This window comes from Crocodylus porosus, unplaced genomic scaffold, assembly GCF_001723895.1.
Source record: "Crocodylus porosus isolate Cpor-Errol unplaced genomic scaffold, CroPor_comp1, whole genome shotgun sequence".
In the NCBI taxonomy this organism is placed as follows: Eukaryota; Metazoa; Chordata; order Crocodylia; family Crocodylidae; genus Crocodylus; species Crocodylus porosus.
Window position 1 is genome coordinate 171,435,901 of NW_017728906.1, and position 22,906 is coordinate 171,458,806.

The 22,906-nt window shown below is 44.9% G+C and overlaps 1 protein-coding gene and 1 long non-coding RNA gene across 7 annotated transcripts in view; one reads left to right on the forward strand and one right to left on the reverse strand.

Annotated features, from left to right (window-relative positions):
* The first annotated feature begins 310 nt into the window (after positions 1–310).
* CRYL1 (crystallin lambda 1) overlaps positions 311–22,906 on the forward strand; it is an 87,551-nt gene continuing 64,955 nt past the window's right edge. Inside the window, exons 1-3 of one of the 2 annotated variants that reach the window (XM_019530192.1) lie at positions 311–421; positions 3,168–3,275; positions 19,541–19,667. In XM_019530192.1, coding sequence (XP_019385737.1) covers positions 372–421; positions 3,168–3,275; positions 19,541–19,667 — 285 coding nt within the window. In that variant the 5' untranslated portion in view covers positions 311–371. Of the gene's footprint in view, positions 422–2,010; positions 2,106–3,167; positions 3,276–19,540; positions 19,668–22,906 lie in introns of those variants that run through there. The other variant, XM_019530191.1, reaches the window with a different exon arrangement.
* LOC109306675 overlaps positions 3,122–22,906 on the reverse strand; it is a 23,732-nt gene continuing 3,947 nt past the window's right edge. The window contains exons 3-4 of one of the 5 annotated variants that reach the window (XR_002100071.1): positions 7,317–7,400; positions 3,122–3,261 (exon numbers count right to left, since the gene is read on the reverse strand). This is a non-coding gene — a long non-coding RNA (uncharacterized LOC109306675). The other 4 variants (XR_002100074.1, XR_002100073.1, XR_002100075.1 and 1 more) reach the window with 4 other exon arrangements.

The following is a 22,906-nucleotide window of genomic DNA, read 5'->3' on the forward strand; positions in this document are numbered from 1 at the left end:
GCACGTGCGAGGGAAGGAGCTCGGTGGCTTTATGGTTGCCTGCTCCTTTGCTGCAGGAGGCGGCAGAACGGCGGGCAAGAGCGAGTGTACGTGCATTGCCCTTCCGCAAGCAGGGCGCACCCACAGTCCGACGCATCTCCGCCCGGGCTGCCGGGCTTGATTGTCGCGCCCGCCCGCCCGCGCCTCTTTCCTTCACTCAGGCCAACGATGCCCTGAGCCCCGGCGTTCCATAGGCGCAGCTGATTCGAGGCAGCCAATAGGAACGCGTGTAGCGGGAGCCAATCAGCGCGGCTGTGACAGCTCCGCGGCGGGGCGTGGGGAGTGAGGGTCCTGGTGAGGCGGAGGCTGGCGGGACGCTCCGGGCTCTTGCCATGGACCCCCCGCGGGACGGGCCGGCCGGCCGGGCTGTGATTGTTGGCAGGTAACCCCAGTGCTGTCTAGTGCGGAGGGTCCGGGGACAAGTGGCTCCCTGCTCTGCGCCGCTCGGCCGGCTGCGGGGCGCCCCGGCTGTCACAGGTAGGGCGAAGCGCTGAGCGCGGGTGCTCCGGGTGGACCGGCCACGGGAGCTGCACGGCGGGTCCCTACCAGGCGGCGCCGCTGCCAACGCCGGGTGCAGGCACGAGCTATCCCACCGCAGCCTAAGTCACTGGGGGAAAACCCAGCTGCAAATCTCAAGCTTGAAATGACTCTGCAGCTGCCAGCCCTTCTGCTTGTTTGTAACCTGCCTGATGGGTCTTTGGATCCTCTTCCTTTGTGCAGCCCAGCATGGCTTTTACTTTTAGCAAGCTGCTGTATGGGAATGGGAGTGGGTCCTCGTTTTCTTGGGTGGTCGCTGGTTGCGAAACAGATCTGTGCTAAGAGGGAGTGAAAAGTCAGAGCAGTGATGTCCCCAAAACGCACAGGGGAACTTAGAAGTGTGATTGCCAGGAACAAGGTGTAAATGCATAGCATTTCTGGGTTGCATTTTGTTGTGTTTTTGAAGGTAAAGCTGAAACTTTTCATAAAGTATGAGGTATTTGTTGTTTGTTTTTTTTCTACAGTTATTTTCTGACCATCAGTGGCTTGGAGTAGGAGTGGTGAAGGCACAACTGTTACAGTCCTCTGCTGTGTGCCTCCTGAGAGACCATCAGAGGTCTTCAGGCATTTTTTTATGCTGTCGTGACAGTGGCAAAGCTAGTAGTTACTGGTGGCACTCAGTTCCCCAGTATTTGCCATTTGGCAAGCTGAAGATTTTCCTGTGTGTATGCTACGCAAAGTGTACAGGCAGGCTTACAACAAAGTGGGAATGTTGTGAGGGTGTGTGGCACAGCCCAGATACCTGAAATGAAGGCTAAACTCTTGTGTCTCTGGAGCAGTATGTTGACATTTCACTAGACTTTCCTTGAAGGGTGCTATCCAGTGCATGAAATGGAGACAGTAAAAAAAAAAAAAAAAAAAGTACACAGTTAGCCTGACTGCCTACTATAAACTTGATTTTTTTAAAAAGGAGGGGGAACCTATTTTCAGAACTCCGTACTATACTTATTTCTCTTTATATTGAAAGTATCGTAATGCAAAGGAGTTATGAACCAGAAACTTGCCATTTGAATTATTTTTTCTACTGTCTTCTGAAAGTAAACATTTTATATTGGCAGGGAAACCCATCTCAATTCAAAAAGAGCATATTCAAATACCTTGCATTTCTTTAAGGTGGTATATAGCAAAAAGTGTGCATAGTCCCACCTATCCCCCCAAACTTCCCACCCCCAGAACTATTCAGACTTTCTGGGAGAGTCTTTATGACAAAGTGTCACTTTCTTAACTGCATCTGGTTTAAGAAACACTTAAAATAGGGGCCACTAATTAGAAAGGGCACCATGGCTACAAAAGTACAAAGCTTGGCCATGCGTCTGATCTATTATCTGCATGTGTTTGGTAATCTACCTGTGGTGAGACCCGTGTTTATTTCTGCCTTCTCTTAACAGTATCACATCTAGTTCTTCAGAGCCAGGGGAGGAGGGAAGAGCTTACTCTGCAACATGAATCATGAAATTGCACTCTATTTTTGTTCCAATTATTTCCACTGGTTCCTTGAAAAAACTTCCTGTTCTAGTTTTTAACTCAAGGTTGGAGCAATATCTCTTTCCTGTTTTGTATTTTTTCCTTTCCCTTCCTCTTCTCTTTGGCCTATTGCCTGTTCTCACTTTTATTCCCAGTGTTTTCTTTCTCTGTTGATCATGTAGTCTCCTAGACTGAAACATACAAAGCTACGGCATTTATGAACCTTTAAAGAAAAAAGGTGAATAGTTAATCGTTTGACAAGGAGATGAAACAGGTGGGATAATTTAAAAGCACATAACTGGAGGTGGGGCTCCTTGGATTTTATCATGGACATCCTATGTAATCTTGGTCAAGTTGCTTAACCTTACTACTTTAAACTTCAGGTTTTCCGTTTGCCAAGGAGATTAATATGTGTTGTGAAATGTATTTCATTAGTGTCTCTGCATTACTCTGAGGTCCTGGGAGAGAAGGTACTATAGAAATATGACCTGTTTTTATTGTGGTTTTCTCCTATCTTCTGCACTGTTGTGTCATAGCTTGCAACATGCAGCTTGCCAAAAAACTGTTGATGAATAAATCCTGCACAGTCTCTGGCATAGGAGATGCTTGAGGACTGTGTGTTAATAAACTGCTTTAACTAGTGCCTGATGATGGACCCAGACTGTAATTAAATCCTAACTTTGCTCTTCCCCATGCAGTACCACACACTACTTAGGAGGTGCATCTCAGAACTGAGGCCTATGTTTTTAATGACTTCTCACATTCTTTAGAGCCTACCTTAAATATTTTAAATTGCCAACAGTTTTTCCACTCTCCCTTCACACCACAGCCACAGCCACAGCCACAGCCACAGCCACAGCCACAGCCACAGCCACAGCCACAGCCCAAAATTAAAAAACAACAAATCTTGCTTTATTATCTGTGCAGAAACAGTTAACCATTTACAAAGATGTGTTCATTCCTGATTGTTTATCTTATGGCCGCTTATGGTGGCATATCAACATTTTTCCTTTGCTTTAACCTACCCTTTTTCCAAATAAGTGTTGTCTTTTCCCACTTAAATCATTTGATGGTCCAGAAATGAACTTTGCCATTATACAAATAAACTTATTTTATTTCCTTTTTAGCGGACTTATAGGCCGCAGCTGGGCGATGGTGTTTGCTTCAGGAGGCTTCAAAGTGATACTGTACGATATTGTGCAACAGCAGATAACGAGCGCCCTGGAAAACATTAGGTAGGTCACCTGACTTCTTTGACTTGTGATAAACTGGCATCACAACAGATCTTACATTCACTTTCTCAATCTGTGAGAATATTTTTAAAGAAATGGCTGAAGTGAACCTCACTTTTTAGGCTTCTAGGTTTGGGATTTTCTGAAGTGTAAAGTCACTAGCTGCTTTTGAAAAAAATGCCTTTTCATCCTTAAAAAAGGTTTAGAAACTTAAGTTCAGTCTCCTATTGAAAACGTCAGTCACTGTCCAGCTATACATGTAGCAAATTCATAATTAAAAAAAAAGAAATACAATGGAGAACTTGGTACAAAGGTAAGGTGACAACATCAACATTGAGGCTTTTGAATAAAAAGGCAGCAAAGTGTAAATACCCAATTTTCAATATGGACAGATGTTAACCAGGCAGTTTCTCAGCAGTTACTTGCAAGGATCAGTGTTCCGTCTATTTATTAAAAGTCTAGAAGTGCTAACTAGTGAGACAGGAATTCTTACTAATGATGTAATTTACTGGCTGGTTACAATGAGAATTTTAAAAGCTCAAGAAAGACGTTTTAAAGAGGCTAGTCATAATTTAGTCTTTATACCAGTGGAGGCATAATTAAAACTTTACACACACACACGTTGTCACATTGGAGCTATGCAGACCTTAATTCTGTATGCTTTGCTTATTACAGGTCATGTCTACAAAAGATGCTACTGCACGTTTATTTAGTACTTGCTTATACAAGAACTAAATAAATGTACAGTAACTGGAGTTACTGAGCAATAGCACCAGCAAATATTTTTTAAGTGATGCTACTGCGCAGTAGCCTAATAATATTGTGCAGTAGTGTATTAGTATTGTTAGTGCTGTGATATGCTATTGCGCAGTATTAGGCTACCGTGCAGTCAACGTCTTGTGTAGTTGCACTGACAGACCATGAGCCAGATGTTCCACCTCAAGATAACAAGTGGTTCCTTCCATGGTGAAGTGTAGGCTGAGCTGACAGCTGGCCTATGTGGGGAAAAGTAAGTAGTCCCCAAAAAGGGTTGTAGTGGAATACCTCTGAGGTAGCCCAGTATGAACAGGGTCCACAACAGAGAAAATGTGCTCGGTGACTCCTCTGAGGCCAGAGCTGTTGCAGATTCTTCTACTCTGTGCTTTTTAGGACATGCCTGTCTATCACAGAAACCAAACTGGCTAGTACTGTGCCTGGGTTCGTAGTGGCATATAGTGTGGGTAGCGATCAGAGGTTTGCTTCTCCTAGGGGACATATTGCCTCCCTTTGCTGTCGAGTGCATATTGAATGGACAAAAAGCCCACTCTTAGGGAGGTTTGTGATGTAGCTTCACACTTGCTGGTGAGACCATATATTGTGCAATCATTAGAGGTGCACCAGTACATCGGTCCAATTTTGGCTCAGCACTGATATAAAGAAAATTGAGTGTATTGGAAATCGGCCTGATGTGGCTGATAATTTGGCTGATAAATACCTGTGCATGCACGCAGCTGCGGTGCAGGATGTAGGCAGCAAGGAGCACAGCCCAGCAGCTTGGTGTGCTAATAAGTCTGTTATGGTGGAAGAGGAGGGGGGAGGGAAGAGGTGTCGGTGGGGGGCAGGTCAGAGTCCCTTCGATGAAGGTGTGGAGCTGGGGCAGGTGCTGCCTGGTTGGGGTGGGGCGGGGTGCGGGATGGAGCCTCAGCTTGTCTGGAGGGCGTGGGAAGGAGGGTGGCTCCCGCTGCTTTGTGCACCCCGGGAGGGCACGGGGGGTGGCGTGTGACCCTGGATTTGCATGGGACATGGGTGGGGTGGGCTGCCACTGGAGGCAGCTGCCGCTAGGGCGGGACTCTTCCCAGCGTGTGGGGATTGGGCTGGAGCTGCTCTTGGGGCAGATGGTAGTGGTGCTGGGACGGGAGACTATTGCATGGGCTATGCCAAATTTTGCCCCCCATAGCCCTGCTTTCCAGTGCCAGTGCTGCCTGCCCAGCCCCTGCCAGGAAGAGCCTGGCGCAACCCTGGCATCAGCCCGCACCTGCAGCCCAACCCACCCTGCACAGTTCTGGGGTTACACGCCCCCTGTGACCTCCTGGGGTGCACGCAGTAGCGGCGGCTACTCCTCCCCTCCCCGCACCCCCTGGGCAAGTTGCGGTTCCGTCCAGCACCCCACCCTGCCCTGTCCCATCTGGGCAAGTGCCTGCCCCAGCCCCACTCCTCCCTCACTGCAGGGCCCTTGATCTGCACCCCCCTCTCCTTCCCTCCCCCTTCTCTTTTCACCACAACTGACTTACCAGCTGGACACAGCGCTTCAAGCTGCAGGGCTGTGTATTGGAAATTGAATCAGTATCGGCCAATATGCCTCCTTAAAAATTGGCGATCGTATCAGCCTGCTAAATCTCTATCAGTGCACCATAACTATTTCATGGCTTCTTGCAGCACTGTTTGATGCTATGGATGAGGCTGAAGCTATTTCTTCATCCATTCCCTGTCTCTCTTTGTCATCTCTGTGGCCATATCCACCTCAGATTTCTCCTGCTTCCCCATTGGCCATTTGGAGCAATGAGGAGGGAACCTGGCATTTCTGATCCTTTTTATTTGATTTTATTTTCTTTGTTTGTGCTCCCATGTGATTCAGCGTCTCTTAGTTAGAACTCCTCCTTCTACAGAATTGTTAGGCTGAGTGAATGGCATGTTTATAAAACCAAGCAACATCCATTTTAGAACCCCAGCTCATGGCATTAGGTTCACAAGTTTGGGACATGTAGTATCTGTCATTTACTTGCAGGACCATCAGAAAAAGCAGGAGTGATGTGCTGACTACACTGACTTCCTTGACTTTAATGGAGTCAGGACTTCACGCAAGGACTTCAGGGTCAGAAATGAGAAGCTTATAGGATGAATGACAGAGAAGACGAGTTAGGGGGATGTGTGCATGTGCTTGTGTGCATGTGTTTGGGGTTTTTTAAGTCCCCTTTCCTGTAAGGCTTGGTCTTCAAGGCACTCTGACGTGAAAGGCAACACCTTTCAAAAAGCTATTTTGTAACTAACCTGTACATATATAATTAGAACTTATGAAACTACCTGATGTAGTGTATTTTTAATCAAAGCAAATAGCTTAATGAGTTCAAGGTAAGCACTATGTAGTTAGGATGGAGAACAAGTAATACAGGTATGTCAGCTGGCAGGTTTCCTGATTAAAATGTGCATTATTAGCATAAGAGCTCTTACTGTGTTGAGTTTATAAAAGACTCCCTGCTGTAAATCATGCTGAGTTACTGATGTGGCTTATCTTGTATAGCAAGGTCATCAAACCCACCTTTGAACCTGGAAGGGATCTGAACCATGGGGCTTCTTGCTGGCTGGATCCAACCTGGGGCATGAAGGTTGTTGCAGTGGCCACAGCAGCAGTGTGGGGTCCCACAGTATCAGCCATGTAGGGTCCAGCTGTGGCCAGAATGCAGGGTCCCATGGGGGCGGTGGAGGGTCTGGTTATGGGGGCCTTGTAGGGTCCAGCAGCAGATGGAGCACAGAGTCTGGTAGGGACAAAGTGGAAGATCCAGTAGGAGTGGGGGCAGCAGGAGCTCAGTGTCTGGTGGGGGTAGAGGCATGCAGTGCAGGATCTGATGACAGTGACGGCCAGTGCAGTGTCCGGCAGGGGTGGAAGTGGCAAAACCTAGAGTCCAGCATAGCAAGCTTGGCTTACTGCTGATAGCTATACCCAGTGGTGCCAAAGAGTCCAACTTTTGGTGTCCTCTAGTAGCCTATGGGCTGGATAGAGAGGCTCCATGGCCCAAATCTAACCTGCAAGCTATGTGGTTGACAGCCCTGCTGTACCTCTGTAGAGCAGAGGCATTTCTGAGCTTAGTTAAACTCAGGACACCTCTCCACAACTTCTGAATTTGGTGGTACCCATAACGAGAACCACTGTTGTACTGCCTCAGCTTATCTCAGTGTTTCTCAACAGTGGTGATGCTGCTGTCGCTGCCTCAGCTTGGGTGCCCCATGTGCCTTGTGCACAGCCTGACCAGGAAAGGCTATAGCATGCATATACTCCTCATAGGTTACCTCATAAGCTGAAAGCTGGCAGAAACACCTGCTGTTGCCTCAGCCCTTCTTGGTCCAGTTTGGGATATACCATGCAGGGTTGGACTGGGAAGGGCAGAGACAAAACAGTCAGAAACACCTGTTTTTAGGCTGATCAGATAACCCTAATGGAGGCAGAAGCATGTGTGTACCACAGCCGTTTCTCATCTGACTACATTGTGTATGTGGGGAACTTTTACTTGGGTGTGGCAGTGATTCCCATGCCACACTATCTTTGAAAGGTTCTCGTAGCACCTATCACCCTTGCTGAGAATCACTAATCTGTCTCTGTTTTTGGATGCAGATGTAGAGATTTGATCCTCTCGCTGCATGATAGTTCCCCCAAGGAAGAAAGGAAAGGAGCAGCTGTTATATGTGTTTCCTGCAAAACAAAGATGCCTACTTCTGCTTTATGAAACTAGTGCTATTAGATCTCCTTATCTTCCTTTAGGATAGTTTAGAAAAAAAACCCATTGGGACGACACCAGGATTTAACATTTTACATGGACTTGTTCCACTATAGCCATTAAATCAAACATCTGTTCATCAAACATCTGTTCATCCACGTGCCATTAAATTAATTCATGTAACTGCTTAAAACAGTTGGAAGAAATTTGAATGTGTTAGAAGAATAGAGTTCCCAGATCATCCCTTTTACCATGGGACAGTGGTTTTTAAGGAATGGCTTCAGCTGTCAAATTATTTTTGAAAGGGGGAGGAATTATTAACCACTTAATATTTAGTACGATTAGAGGGGAAACTGAGAGAACTAGGTTGCAAACACTTAAGGGATTTCACAAATCTTCCATAACTGAGTTTAGTTCCATGTCTGTATGTGTAAAATAGACATTTCCATCTCAGTTGTCTGTGACGTGAGAGGAGATTGAAGGGAAAGTAGGATATCAATAAAGTTGACACAGTAACAGTATTAGTAACTGAAATTTAAAAATACTGGTGTACCTTGTGGGAAGTGTTTTGAATAACAGATTACTTGTATGCCAAGAAATAATTGGTAGAATCATGGAACCTGAGGCTACAGTAAGAAGTGTTGAAACTTGGTGGTGTTAGTGGAGAGAACACACGCAACAGACCCCAGAAACAGGGATAAGTTTACTAAGGCATAACTATGCATGACAGATTTCCTACCCATCTAACTGTTGACAAGCACAGGGAAGTTAAAGCCCTGACACAGCAAGTGAGAAGTGGAGGGACACTTTTTAAAAACAACATGCACCCAGCTAGAACTAATACTAGGAGCTGTCTTATCGAGGACTTGCTATGATAGGGCAACCAAGAACTGCTCTGTTGATGGGGAATTAATGAACAATTCTAAAGCATAGTGCTTACTAAAGTCTCCTGAACTCTGTATTAAGTTGAACTTTTTGCCATTCATTAAATTCCTTTCCTGCAAGTAATAGCCTTTTTGGTTGAAGAGTACAGTATGCTAAAGTTTAAAGTTAGGGGAGTTAGAAGAACAAATAAGTACCTTTTCCTGATTTAATCCTACAACTTGCTTGTGCTGACATGCATTTCCCCAGCTCACCCTTAGGTCACTGATTCATGTGTTCTTTACAACAAATTTTGTTTTACATTAATGTAGTGGAAAAAATTAATTGTGTAGGGAAATAGGTACACTGTTTTAGGAAGCTGTCTGAAATAAAAATATAGGCATAATGATCTGTGTTCTTGCAGATGGGAATTCTCCTAATGTGGCTAACTTGCAAAATTGTACTCTGACTGCTTCTTAGTGATATATAGGCAAGATGGAGTAATAGATATACAATCCCTGTTTGTCCAATTCATTGATATTAGTGTCCAGACAAATTTGATATTTTATCATCACTCAAGATACTACTGAGGTTTTGTTGTACTGATTTTATGCTTTTGATTTTTTTTGAAAATCATTGACAAAATAAAAAATGTTTCCTTGCATTTGTTCCTTTCCCCCACTCCTTCCTCCATTCTCCAAATCCAAATAAGTAGAGAGCTTTCTGAGATCCCATAGCAAACATGATTTGCTCTCCAGAGCTATTCCTTTGACTTCTTCCAGTCCTCTAAATCCTTGAAGGGACATGACACTGAGAAACTTGTTTACCATGTAACTCTGACTCCTGATGCTGTTGAACACTGCTTTAGCTGCTGCTGCTGTTCTTGCTGTATGCTAACCAACAAGCATCTCCTGGGAAATTCCTTAGGGTGGAGTCCTCTGCAGGTGCTCTGGTAACAGGTAGTGTGAGAATTGAGATATTCATGTTGGCATTGCCATGATTTATGCTGAGAAATTTTAAACAGTAGTCATTCTTCATATGTTTGGGGTTGTCTTATGGGAAGTGAGTGCTGCTTCAAATCTGTACTATTTGGGGACTTGTTATCTTGAGGAAAAGGAAAGATAGTATTAGTAGAAAAATCCCCCTCCCCCATAACTAAAATTTTAGAAGATACAAAATTGCAAACTATTAAAACCAGTAACTGAATGCTATTCTTACCTAATTGGGTTAGTTATTTTGTGCCCCAGAACATAATTCATTTGACAGACTAGTAAAGTAAATATTAATCATTAGCAACAGAATTTCTGCGGTAATACAACATTTTCTTTAAAAACATAATTGGTTTCTTGGGTCGGACTGCAGCTCCATCTATCCCAGTGTCCTGTCTGACAGAGACAACTAGTTAATGCTTTAGAGCAAGGGTGTCAAAGATACAGCCCACAGGCTGGATCTAGCCCATGGAGCCCTGTCATCTAGACCTCAATGTGCTTCTGGGTCTGTTGACCCATGCCATACACAAGACGTGTGCTGGACCAGCCCCATGTATGGCCCAGGATGCACAGTGCCTGCTGCAATTAGACCAGGATGCACACCATACATGATACCTGCTTCAGTCAGTTCAGGCCCCATGCTGGAAACGGTGCCTCCAGGTACCATATGCAGTGCAAATCCTGGAGCAGGCACCATGTGCGCAGAATTTGTCATGGTGGCAAGGTAGGGAGGCGGGAAGGTGTGGAGAGAAGATGTGGGGAGAAGTGAGCACGACAGAAGGGAGGGACAGGCTACAACTAGATCTGGACAGGTTACTGGTGTGGTTGGATAAGAACAGGATTCAATACTGACAAGTACAAGGTACTGCACCTAGAGAGAGAGAACCAGCAGCAAACCTATGGGCTGGAGAACTCCCTTCTTGTCAGCACAGAGGCAGAAAGGGATCTTGGAGTCACTGTTGATTCCAAGATGAACGTGGGCCGCCAATATGAGGATGCAGTCAGTAAAGGTAACCGCACCTTGTCATGCATCCACAGATGCATCACAAGCAGGTCCAAGGAGGTGATCCTCCCCCTCTATGTGACATTGGTCAGGCCACAGTTGGAGTACTGCATCCAGTTCTGGGCGCCGCACTTCAGAAGGGATGTGGACAGCATCGAGATGGTCCAAAGGAAGGCCACTAGCATGATCAGGGGGCAGCAGGGCAGGCTCTATGAGGAGAGGTTACGGGACCTGAATCTGTTCAGCCTCCACAAGAGAAGGCTGAGAAGGTATCTGGTGGCTGTCTATAAACTTACCAGGCGGGACCAGTGGGGAATGGGAGAGACGCTGTTTCCCTGAGTACGACCAGGAGTAACTAGGAATAACGGCCACAAGTTGACTGAGAGTAAGTTCAGGATAGACATCAGGAAGCACTACTTCACTGTCAGGGCGGCTAGGATCTGGAACGAACTTCCAAGGGAAGCTCGCTCCTACCCTGGGGGTCTTCAGAAGGAGGCTACATAATCACCCAGCCGGGGTCATTTGACCCCAGCATTTTTTCCTGCCATGGCAGGGGGTCAGACTTGATGATCTGCTCAGGTCCCTTCCTACCCTGCCAACTGTGAAGGGGTCCATGGATCCTATTTGGCCAGTGGACCACTCCCATAGACACTCCTGCTTTAGAGGAAGAGGATAAGAAACAGGGCATGAGTAAAGTGATATCCTGTTCTATCCTCTCAATTCTGTTGCAATGTCAGAATATTTTCACCTTTTGGAGAGCAGCTGAAAATACTAAAAGCTTGTGGGAAAGCACAGAGAGTGATATCAAATTTCTTAATCCCTTATAATGGATATACATTTTGTTTAAACAGAGCTATTTTGATCCTTATCTTCAGATTATTTCAGGAGTCTCTTGGGTTTGTCACGGAACAAATGTGCAAGCATAAAATTAGCATTTTGCTGTAATGCTTCTGAAAAGTTGCTGAGCTCTGTCATAGTTTGCTTGTCTCCAGGTAGAGAAAAAAGAACAGTAGGAAAGCATTAAAGAGATGCTCAATATTGGATCAGCACTGATATAAAGAAAATTGATCATATCAGAAATTGGCCTGATGTGGCCAATAATTTGGCTGATAAATGCCTGTGAGTGCACTCAGCTGCAGCACAGCACCTAGGCAGAAAAGCTTGGAGAGTGGTATGCAGCTGGTAAGTCTAGCTCCATCCTCTTTGGAGCCACCCTTCAGGTAGTTGAAGGCTGCTATTAAATCCCCCCTCAGGCTTCTCTACTCCAGACTAAATGAGTCCAGTTCCCTCAGCCTCTCCTCTAAAATCATGTGTCCTAGCCCTCTAACCATTCTTGTTGCCCTCTACTGGACTCTTTACCAAGTTGTCCACATCCTTTCTGTAGTTGGGGCGGGGGAGGGAGGGAGGGAGAGGGGTGCAAAACTGGACTTCAGATGTAGCTTCACTAGTGTTAAATACAGGGGAGTAATTAGGGATCTACCTTATTTGCGATTTTGCATTTTTCGCAGAAACCATGGAAAAAAAACAGTTTCTGTAAACCCTGTGAAAATGGTTATCCCCACAATTTGGGGACGGAATTGCCAGGAAAAAAAACTTAGTAAAAATAAAATGTGACTTTTGGAAGTGGCTGCAGCTGCTTCTGGGTGCGCCACAGCACTCCACTCCCTGGCCAGCGCTTGCAGGAAGTATGGCTGGTCAGAGGGTGCACCGCTGCTCTCAAGGGGTGCATGTGCACCCCCAGGCACCCCTTACACATTGCCACTGATAAGCATGTTGGTCAGTCATGAGTTGCCCTTGGTGAATCCATGCTGACTGTCCCTAATCACCTCTTCCAAGTGCTTAGAAATGGATTCCTTGAGGACCTGCTCCCTGATTTTTCCAGGGACTGAAGTGAAGCGGGCTAGTCTGTATTGGATTCTCCTCCTTCCCTTTCTTAAAGGTGGGTACTGTATTTTCCCTTACCCATCATCTCGGACCTCTCCTGATTGCCATGAGTTTTCAAAGATAATGGCCAGTGGCTCTGTAATCACATCAGCCAACTCCCTCAGCACCTACGGATGCACTGCATCTGGCCCCATGGACGTGTACACATCCAGCTTTTCTAAATAGTTCCTAACTTGTTCTTTTGCCACTGTTGGCTGCCCACCTTCTCCCCAAACTGTGTTCCAGGTGCACTAATTTGGTAGCTGACCTTGCCAGTGAAGACTGAGTTATAAACAGGCATTGAGTACTTTGGCCTTTTCCTCATCATTTGGCACTAAGTTGCCTCCCATGTTCAGTCAGAGACCCATGCTTTCCCTGATCTTCCTCTTGTTGATGACATACTTCTTACCCTTCATGTCCCTTGCTAGCTGCAACTTCAATTGCGCTTTGGCCTTCCTGACTTTTATCTCTGTACACCCAAGTAATACTTTTATACTCCTCTCTAGTAGTTTGTCCAAGTTTCTACTTTTCGTAAGCTTCCTTTTGTGAAATATCTGTTACTTTTCCATCTTCTTTGTATTAAATATGAGTTAAATCCTGGATTGACCCTGGTTGTTGTTCATGCAACACCTTTCACAATAGAGCTTTGATCTTTGTCGGGGCCTCTAGACAATAGTGGTAGACAGATAAAAATTGTTTCAGATGTTGCATTGATTCAGACGTTACTTTAGTGAATTCTCTCTTTCTGTGTTAATAAATTCTAGTAACAATTTTTTTCTTTAACTAGATCTACTCTTTTGAAATATAGATTAGGCCAGTGAGTGTTTCAGCTTCCAAAAAGCAAGTGCCTTCTTGAGCAAATTTACAGATGACAAAACTGGAAAGGATTGCAAACACACCGAAGGATAGGAGTGCAATTCAGAAGGATCTTGAGATCTTGAAAAGGTGGGTGGGAGCTAACAGAATGAAGGTCAATGCTGACAAATGCAAGGAGCTGTACCTTGAAGAACACTAATTTAAAAAAAAAGACAAAATGTGTGGCACATTGCTGGTTGGCAGGACTGTAAAGAATGATCTAATAGTTTTGGTGGGTCACAGATTCAGTATCAGTTTGCAGTGTGAAGTAACTGCACAAAAATAATAAAAGATTTAGAAGGGAAGCCAAATGATGTGAGGTTGAAGGAAATAATCATGTTTAGTTTGTGGAAAAGCACTTAAGAGGGAGCATGACAGTGGCTTCCAAATACTTGAAGGGCTTCCATAAAGAAGAGGGAGAACACTGTTTCTCTTTTGCTGCAAAGAGTAGGATGCAGACAGTGGCTTGAAGTTGCAGCAAAGTAGATTTAGATCAGATGTTAGGAAAATCTTCTTCACTATTAGAACACCAAGGCAGTGTAATAGTTTTTCTCCTCCTCCCCGCTGCCTTCCCCAGAAGACAGTGTGTCTGTTTCATGCCGGACTCTGCTGTTTCAGCAGAAAGCAGAACATACCTCCCTTCACAATCCGCACATTTGTGCTGGCGGAAAACACAGGCTGACAACTGGCTGGCCCAGGCTGCCCATCAGGGCTGCCCTATGCACTGCTGCCATCTGTTAGTCATACTAAGGGAGCCTGCAGAGTATCTAATGTTATAAAAGCCTAAGTCTGTCTGTCTGTAATGCTTTATTTGCACTCTGATTGGCTGACAGAAACAGCCAATCGGAGTGCTCCAAGTGTGGTGGAGTGCCATCATGATTCTGAAGTGGTGCTGAGGACTGGACAGAGGGTGGAGGAGCTGAGGCCAGCACTGCTGGCCTGAACTCTCCCACCCCGCTCCCTGCAAGAGGCAGAACAGTATCAGCATGGGGCATTAGGTGGTGGCACTCCATCCCAGTCCCCCCACCCCCAGGTCATTCTTGACAGGCAGTTGGCTAGTGCTAGAATAGGTACACAGCCCTGTCACCCCCTCTGCCGCAGCTTTAGCACTGCAAGCTCTCCAGTCTTCAGGGCCTCAGCATTTGAATATCTGTACATGGGGCTTTGAGTAAGTTTTTCTACCAGGAGAACAAACCTGTGAGAAGTCTCTTGGATTATCTGAATGTTTGTGCACAACTTTAGATAAGCTTCTGAGTATCACAGTATCTTCCTCACCCACAGTAATTTTTGCCTTTAAGTATTTATCTCCAATGAGAGTAGGGATGTGAATGGTTAAATGTTTACATCTTGATAACCAATAATATCTTACCAGTTATTATTTAGCATGGGGTGGGGAGCAGTTCAGTAGGGAAGAGGTGGGGAAAGGGAAACAGTGCAATGTCTCTGAAGGAGGCAGGGCAGGCAAGAAGGAAGGGGGGAAGGAGCAAGAAGTGGGAGGGAGGACTATTACCTAGTATTGTGGGGAGCCGCAAGGGGCCTGGTCCTTCTTGTGGCAGCACAGGCCTGGCCCCTTCCGCACTGTCCACTCTGAGTGTGCATGCACCTGCCACCAGCAATGAGCTGAGCTGGGACTCCATGGACCCCAGTGCAGTTACTTGCAGCCTCCCTGCTGCCTACCACAAGCAGCCTGGGTTCTGTGGTTGGCAGCGGGGGCCTACCTGGAGTCCAGGCTGCTTGCAGAGGGCAGTGGGGAGGCTTCAAGCGGCTGCACTGGTTTGTGGAGCCCTGGCCTAGCTCATTGCCAGTGGCAGGTGCATGTGTACCTTGGGATGAATGACAGGGAAGCTGCAAGGGGCCCGATTCTTCTTGTGGCAGTACAGCCCTGGCTCCTTCCCCATCATCTGCCTGAGGCACAGGTATGCCAGCTGCCAGCAATGAGTCAGGCCAGGGCTCTGTTGACCCTGCAGCCCCTGCTCCTGGGCAGCCACACACCAGTGGCAGTAGTGGACAAGGGGTTTTCCCAGCTTGCTGCTGCCACCAGCGTGTGGCTGCCCGAGGCTGGGGTTGGTTGCAGGCACAGCAGCAAACCTCACCTCATCCCTATAAAGCTGTGGGCTACTTCAGCAGGTGAGGTGCTTTCCCAGCCCACTGCTGCCACCCAGAGAACAAGGGAGTACAGGTAGGGGCTGATCCCAGCTGGATACATGTTACTGGTTAACTGTTTAACTGATAACATTAGGGGAGTTTAAAAGGGTACTTATTTAATTGCTATTTACAATCCTAGATAAGAGGCAGAGCTGTTTAGCCTGTCTGCTGCTGTGAGGCTGCTGATTCAGGAGATAACACACATGCAGTGCACAGCATACTTTGACATAGTGCTGACTGGGATAGTGAATAGGAAGTATAGTTGTATACTGAGACTTTCCGGGCTGCTTTGTCTCATGGTATCCTACCTGACAGGTTGAGAATAAACCAGAAGCTGGAAGTTGTGGCTGAGCTAGGAGTCTTGGTTTTTGGGAGACAGGACTTAAAACAGTCTATCCTACAAGATGTGGGGGTGCCAGAAGGTTGAATGTACTGGCTTGCATTAGAATTGGATCTCTCAAGCTCCTGGTTTCCTTTTTGAATGCCTCTCCAGCTGCTTTCCGAGCTTTGGGGATCCTTGGTGTGACAGACCACCAGGCACCTGGCAGTGGAGCCTGGGCACCTGAAGCTTTTAAGCTCTCTGCTCTCTATCATCCTACCAGACAGCTTCTGAAGAGACAGTAGCTTGGAAGTCTGGGCTCCCCAGCAGCCAGGTTGAACTGTTGAGGAGCCGGGCAGTTGAGCTGGCAGAGAACCAGGCAGGTTTGAAAATATACCTGGGTTCTGTTAAGACTCTGAAATCAAACTGTCCCTATGAAACACTTTGATTATGACAAAATGGCATTCTCTGAAAAACATTCCATCAGAGCATTTTTGGCCATTTTAAGTTTCAGAAATTGGAAAGGGCTGAATTCAGTGCCTGTTTGGCCTGCAGAGTATACATGTGAAAACTTATACAGGAGAAAAGTTTTAGTCCTTATATAAAATTAGGATCTTGAATATGCTGACTTGCTCCCCAAAACTCCCTTAAGTCAAACTGACTTAAAAAATGTTGTGCCCCTTTCAAGTTTCTGGCTTTGTTCCTACACAAAAAGAATGAATTATAGGATTCTATTTGTAATACTGCCACCTGAGACCCAATAGGAATGTCATGTGTCTGTCTATTTATCCAGACTTGCACAGCACTTCTTAGAGTAGAAGCTAAAAATTGCTGTAATTGATCCATTTTTATCTCTCATTCTGGGCACTGTATGGTATTGTATAATAAGGCTTTCCCAGAGATAGTCACAAAAATTACTTGAATCTATTTTAAAGAAAAGGCTAAAATCAATAGAAAAAAGCTATTAAAAATGACAAGCCAGAGTACAGGTAAACATCTGGCACATTCCAGGTCAGAAGTGGCTTCATGCTTTTCTACCCCTAAGACATTAGTTTGGTTCATTTTCTTCATTGGTTCAGCCATCAGTTAATATACCTTTTAAAGTGAGGAAATAAGATCGATAACAAATCTGTTATTGCAGGGGTGGTAAACCTACCACATGAATGCCAGAAGTGGCATAGGCAGCCTGTATGTGGCAGGTAGCAGATTGGGAAGGGGATAGACAGCACAGTGGTAACTAGGACAGGGAACATAAAGCAGAGCATCCAATCAGGTAGGGAGCACAAGGCAGGAAGCAGAAAAGAGAGCAGCAGCTTGGTCAGGGAACAGATACAGAATCATAGAAAATGAGGGTTGGAAGGGACCTCAAGAGATTCCACCACCTCTCTAGGTAACCTGTTCTAGTGTTTCACCACCCTCCTAGTGGGAGAGTTTTTTCCTAATATCCAGCTTAAATTTCCCTTGCTGCAACTTGAGACCATTGCTTCTTGTTCTGTCATCTGCTACCACTGCAAACAGAACGTTAGTACTCCAGCAGCCCAGGGAACTCACTAGGATATACAGTAAAAGCTTTGTTATCCGGCATCCATGGGGAATGGGGGATGCTGGATAACAAAATATGCTGGTTAACTGAAAGGCCTGAACAGGCATCTTTGCCAGTTCGGGCCGCCGCCTCTTCCCCCACATCCGGGGCGTCACCACCACTCCCGCCGCATTGCTGTCCTTCCTGCCACATCGCCGCGTCTCCCGTGGGCCCTGAGGGACAAGGAGGTGGGCCCTATGCAGGCTGCCATGCCCCAGGCTGTGGGGGCTTGGTGAAACTGGAAGCACTTCTGGTTTCACTTTTACCTTTTATTCAGGCTAATAGAGTATGCCAGCTTGTAAGGTGCTGGATAATGCAGCTTTTACTTTACTACATATGTCTAAGGGTTGCAATATCCATTCTGTTTCCAAGAGGAATATGTAGCAGTTGTTTAAAAAAAAGGACAAGAAGCGACCCTAGGTACCTGCAGTCTGTTTCTGGCTCTGCCACAGACCTGCTGTGCCTCCAGACAGTTCATTCTACCCACTGTCTCGTTTACTTAGATAAGGTCTTCAGGGTGGTAACTCTCTTGCTGTGTGTTTTTTATGGTGCTTAAGGAAAGGCACGAGGGACCCAATCTTCTGCTGGAGCCTTATGCAGTAGAAATAATAAGAGGAAAAGGACAGGACATTGAGGCTGGATGGGCACAACAAGTGAAAGGAGGTCTGAGGTACAGGTGGAGTTGAACCTGGCTTGTATAAACATTTTTGCATCACATTAAAAGGAAATTAATACATAGGATTGCATGGCCTGATTTAAGTATAATGATTCCTTGCCCAAATAATGTAACTGGATATACACATGGCTAGTTAGAATATTTGTGTATGCAAGATCACATGTACAAATTAAAGCACAAGCCTTGCACTGGCAGTTGGTAGTTTACTTTTTCTGCTCTCTGAACAGCTGGAGGGTGCATTTTTTCTGCCTTCTGTACTTTATAAAACTTATTAACGTATTTCTCCATAGAATACTTTCCCTATCAAACTAAGCTTTTCTACCATAGAATGCTTTCTTTGTTGAACTAGTCTTGTTTCCCAAACTGTACTTTTAATACAGAAATTGCTATTATTTAGGGATTGATAATACTGGCAAGTGGCACATGCTGTGCTCTAAGAAACTTAAGCAAATTTCATACACAATTTACAAATAGAGTAATAGTTTAAGGCCAGAAGGAATTGCTTTAGATTTTTTGGTCTGACTTTCTTTGGGATATAAGCTGTGATTAAACAAGTTAATATATTATATTATTTGAAAGGAAATGTATGGCTTTTTAAATAGGAATTGTACTCCTAATCAGTCAGTTGTCTTTTGATTTTTCAGTCTTGATTTGTAAGATTCTCTTTCACTTTATACGCCGTCTGTCACATCCCAAGATTACTGGTATCAACAGATAATTACCATCAGTGCTTAAAAACGTGCATCTTATTTACAATTTGAAAATGTCTTGCCTCAAGTTCCAGACTTTGAATCCTATAATTCCTTTTGTTTCTTAATCTTACATTAGTGAGCTCTTTTAAAACTTTTTCTTCCTGTGAAGGTAATTACTATAGAACAGAAATTGTTTCCTGTTTTTTTGAAAAAGTGTCCCACGCGGACACTTTATATGCAGCAATATTGCATTCCTGCAGAGAAACTTGACCATGAAAAAGTCAGAAAAGTCTGTTTTAAGGTGGACTATGTGATACTCTTTCTACCAGTAGTACCACCATAATAAGGGTCTGATCCTCTTTTCAGTAGAACAAAAAGCAAAGCAATAGTTACTTTCAGTGGTACAGAATCAGGATTAGATTCTTGATGGAGCCAGAATGAAAGTACATTTGTTCTAAAGCCATATTTGAGGAGGACAGAAAAGGAATAATAAAAGCTGTGTGTGTTTCTCTACCACTTCTATCCTGTTGGTTTCCCCTCTATTCTCCCTGTCTTGCCTTTCCTTTAACTGAGAGATTTCAAACTTTTGGCAACACTTTTTAAAGCTTATTAAATGTACCTAAGGTAGCATTGCAAAGTAGCCAAAACACAGTAAGGTTATTAAATGTTTTTTAAATTTGAAGGACTTAACTGTGGTTCTGAAGTAGTAAAAAGAGCTGGTTGTATAACTATATGTGTGTTCTGTTTCTGTTAGCAAGCAAATGAGAGAGCTGGAAAAGTCAGGAATGCTGAAAGGAACGCTGAGCGCAGAGAAGCAGTTCTCTCTCATCCATGGCTGTTCAGACTTAAAAGAAGCACTAGAGGGTGCCACTTTCATTCAGGTAAGTTTAATGCTTGACTGTTCCTAGTAAAAAGAGAATTTAGAATCCTGTTCTTTTTATTTGAACACATTGAGGTGAAAAATCCACCACTTCCCTTAGTAGTTTGTCCCAATGGTCTCTCATCCTTATGGCTTTAAAATAAGTGCTTTTTCTAATGTGAATGTCAGGCTTTCACTTCTAGGCATGCGTTCTTGTTGTGCATTTCTCTACTTGATTAAAGAGCTCATTAATGTTCATTTTATCTCACTGTGAAGTTACTTGCATATTGATCAAGTCATTTCAGTCTTTTTGATTAAATTAAATAGCTCAAGCCTTTTAAGTATCCAACAACAGGGCATTTTCTCCAGCTCTTGAATAATTTTTTATGATTTGTTTCGCTTCATTTTCAATCTGTTAGCATTTAAAAAATGTGGACGCTAGCATTGTATGTGCTATTCTAGTCTTTTCAGTGCCCCATACTGAGGTAAAAATCCCCTCCCTCTTCCAATATGCTATTCCCCTGTTTCTCTGTTGAAAGATCATGTTAGCCATAGAATTGCATTGTCCTGTAGGGTTGTTCCATCCTCTTTGTGGCACTGCCTAGCTAAACTGATGTCACTCATGAAGAAAATTGCAAAACTGGGTAATGTGGGGTTAGTTAAGTAATGTATTTTTATCCTTTTTGGGCTCTGTGACTGAAGTTGAACAGGCATTAGTAAGGAAGTTACTTGCTCTGAACAACAAATGATAGGTCTTGAGTACAGTAATCTGATATATCAGGAACTGGAGCACTGCAGCGTATCTTTTTTTAAACTGTAGTAAAGTACAAAATGTCTCTGTCAGGATGCTGGCTCTCACTGTACTGAGTTAGTGTTTATCTGTACAGTATCATATGCTAGATATTTTCCTGCTATTTAAGAGCTAGTGATTTTTAGCAAGCATCAAATGTCACATTTGTGTTGTTATTACATTTTGGGATTTTTGAGTAGTTGTTTTTGTTTCTTTGGTTCTGAGAAGAATTACCGTAGCTAAATTAGGAATTAAGTTGTCATATAAAAAAAATTAGTAAGTTATACCTGAACTGTCAGTGTCATGACACCGATCTAGCAAAGCATTCATTGTTCATAACATGCAAATAGTATACAAATAATAATAAGGTAAATGGCCATGAGCTAAGACCCCCAACAATGCCTCCTTCTGAACATCATTTTCATCAGTCTTTACAAACCCTTACAATGTGGATTTTGTAGTGTCTGATGAAGGAGGCTATCACTTATGAAGGCTTATGCCTCTCTGAACTTGTTAGTCTCTAAGGTATCACTCTGCCTTTACTTCTGCCTGACTTTAGAGTAACATGGCCTACTACTTTTCTCTGTGTGGCTCAGTTTGTAAGCCACAGAATGCTGTATTTATTATTCATGATCATTAAGCACTTATAAAATAGTTAAAGGGTGTAATGGTTGCATTTTTCAGTCATCTTGGTAATTTTTATAAGCTAGTTATTTAGAGTGCCTTTTCAGAGAAGCTCATGAAGAAACTCCATTCCTGCTGCAGGGTTTGCCTTAGTTCTTCTGGTTACAGAAGTTGGACTCTTGGGCTGTGTCCGTATGAGCAGGGGCTTGCATTTGCAGCAGCACAAATTTGTACTGCTACTTTGTGCTGCAGTGCACGCCCCTGCTTATGCGCTTTGCAGCAGGACACATTGTCCCACAGCTCCATGTGCTGCAGAGGGAGCCTTAGCGTGTGGTCTAGCTGGCAGGCAGCCCCCAGATTCAGGCACCCTGTGCCCCAGATAGCTGGGGAATGACATGTAGAGACCCTGGGCTGCCTGTTCCCCTGTCTCTGCATGCTGCAAAGCTGGCTGGGGTGCAGTGTGCCTTGAGAAGGGGCAGCGAGTAGGTGGCTCTGGTCTGGCTGCTCCCTTGTCTCTGAGTGACATGTAGAGCCCATGCACTGAGGCACGTGGAGCCCCCATCTTGAGGCAGATTGCATCCCAGTCAGCTGGCTAGGGGTTGGCTCGGACGCAGGGTGCCTCAGCACGGGGGGTACCCAGCTTTGCACTGTGCTGCTTGGTATGTTTTGCACTGCTTTTTTGCTAGCGGGAAATCTGGAAAGAGGTTTGCAGTACCACAACCTGAACATGCCTGCATGTCTGGATCTAACCTTTTGAGTGCAAGTGTGTGAACATGCATAAACCTACTTTTCTATCAAGTACTCTGTTTTCTTTCTGTCTGTGGTAAACATTTATATGTACCTGAGTGTCCTTTTCTGGTAGGTGTAGTAACAAAGGAATACTGTTTTTTTCAGTTTTTTATTTAGTATTTTTATGGACATTTTTCTTATTTAGGTCATCTGATATTATCTGGTTCCTATTCTTCCTCCAGTTATTTTCAGTAGTTGCATTTGAGGTGACATCACAACATTATGCCTCATTCTGTTATCTTACCTGTGGCTCAGTCAGAGCAATCTGTACATCAGTCTCTGTCCCTTGTTGAAATTTAAGGCTTGTCTACAGTTAACATTGTCTCAGATTAAACTCGAGTCATTTTGCATTAAAGAATTTTCTTTCCCCAAACACAAGTTTCAAGATTCAAGGGGGCCTTGGGGAGAGCGATTTGACGGTGGCGGTCTACTACATTCCCTCCAACCAAGGGACTGGGAATTTTTGGGCCAGCTTGCAGAGGCACTTAAGGCAAGGGATGCAGTTGTCATGGGTGATTTGAATTACCCAGACATCTGCTGGGAGGAACAGGCAGCCAGGATGGACCGTTCCAGGAGGTTCCTGGCTGAGATACAGGACCTCCACTTAATTCAGGAGGTGCACGGTCCCACCAGAGGAAATGCCCTGTTGGACCTGGTCCTGGCCACAGGCGATGACCTGGCAAGGGGCATCCAGGTTCTTGACCACCTGGGCGATAGCGATCATCGCTTGCTGGAATTCACCATCCAGTGCAGTGTCAAGGGCCTGCAGCAAGGTAGTAGCCCTAGACTTTAGGAGGGCCAACTTCAACAAGTTGAGGAGATAAGTGGGAGAGGCGCTGGGGTCCTTGAGGGCAGGGGAACTCAGTGTCCAGGACGAGTGGTTGTACCTTAAGGAGATGATACTCAGGGCCCAAGGGGTGCCCATCCCAACAAGAAGCAAGGGGGACAAGAGTGCCCGAAAGCCCCCCTGGCTCACCAATGGCATCCAGGAATGCCAGATTGCCAAAAAGGCGGCGTACACCTGGTGGAAGGGGGGTGCTATCTCCAAAGAGGAGTAT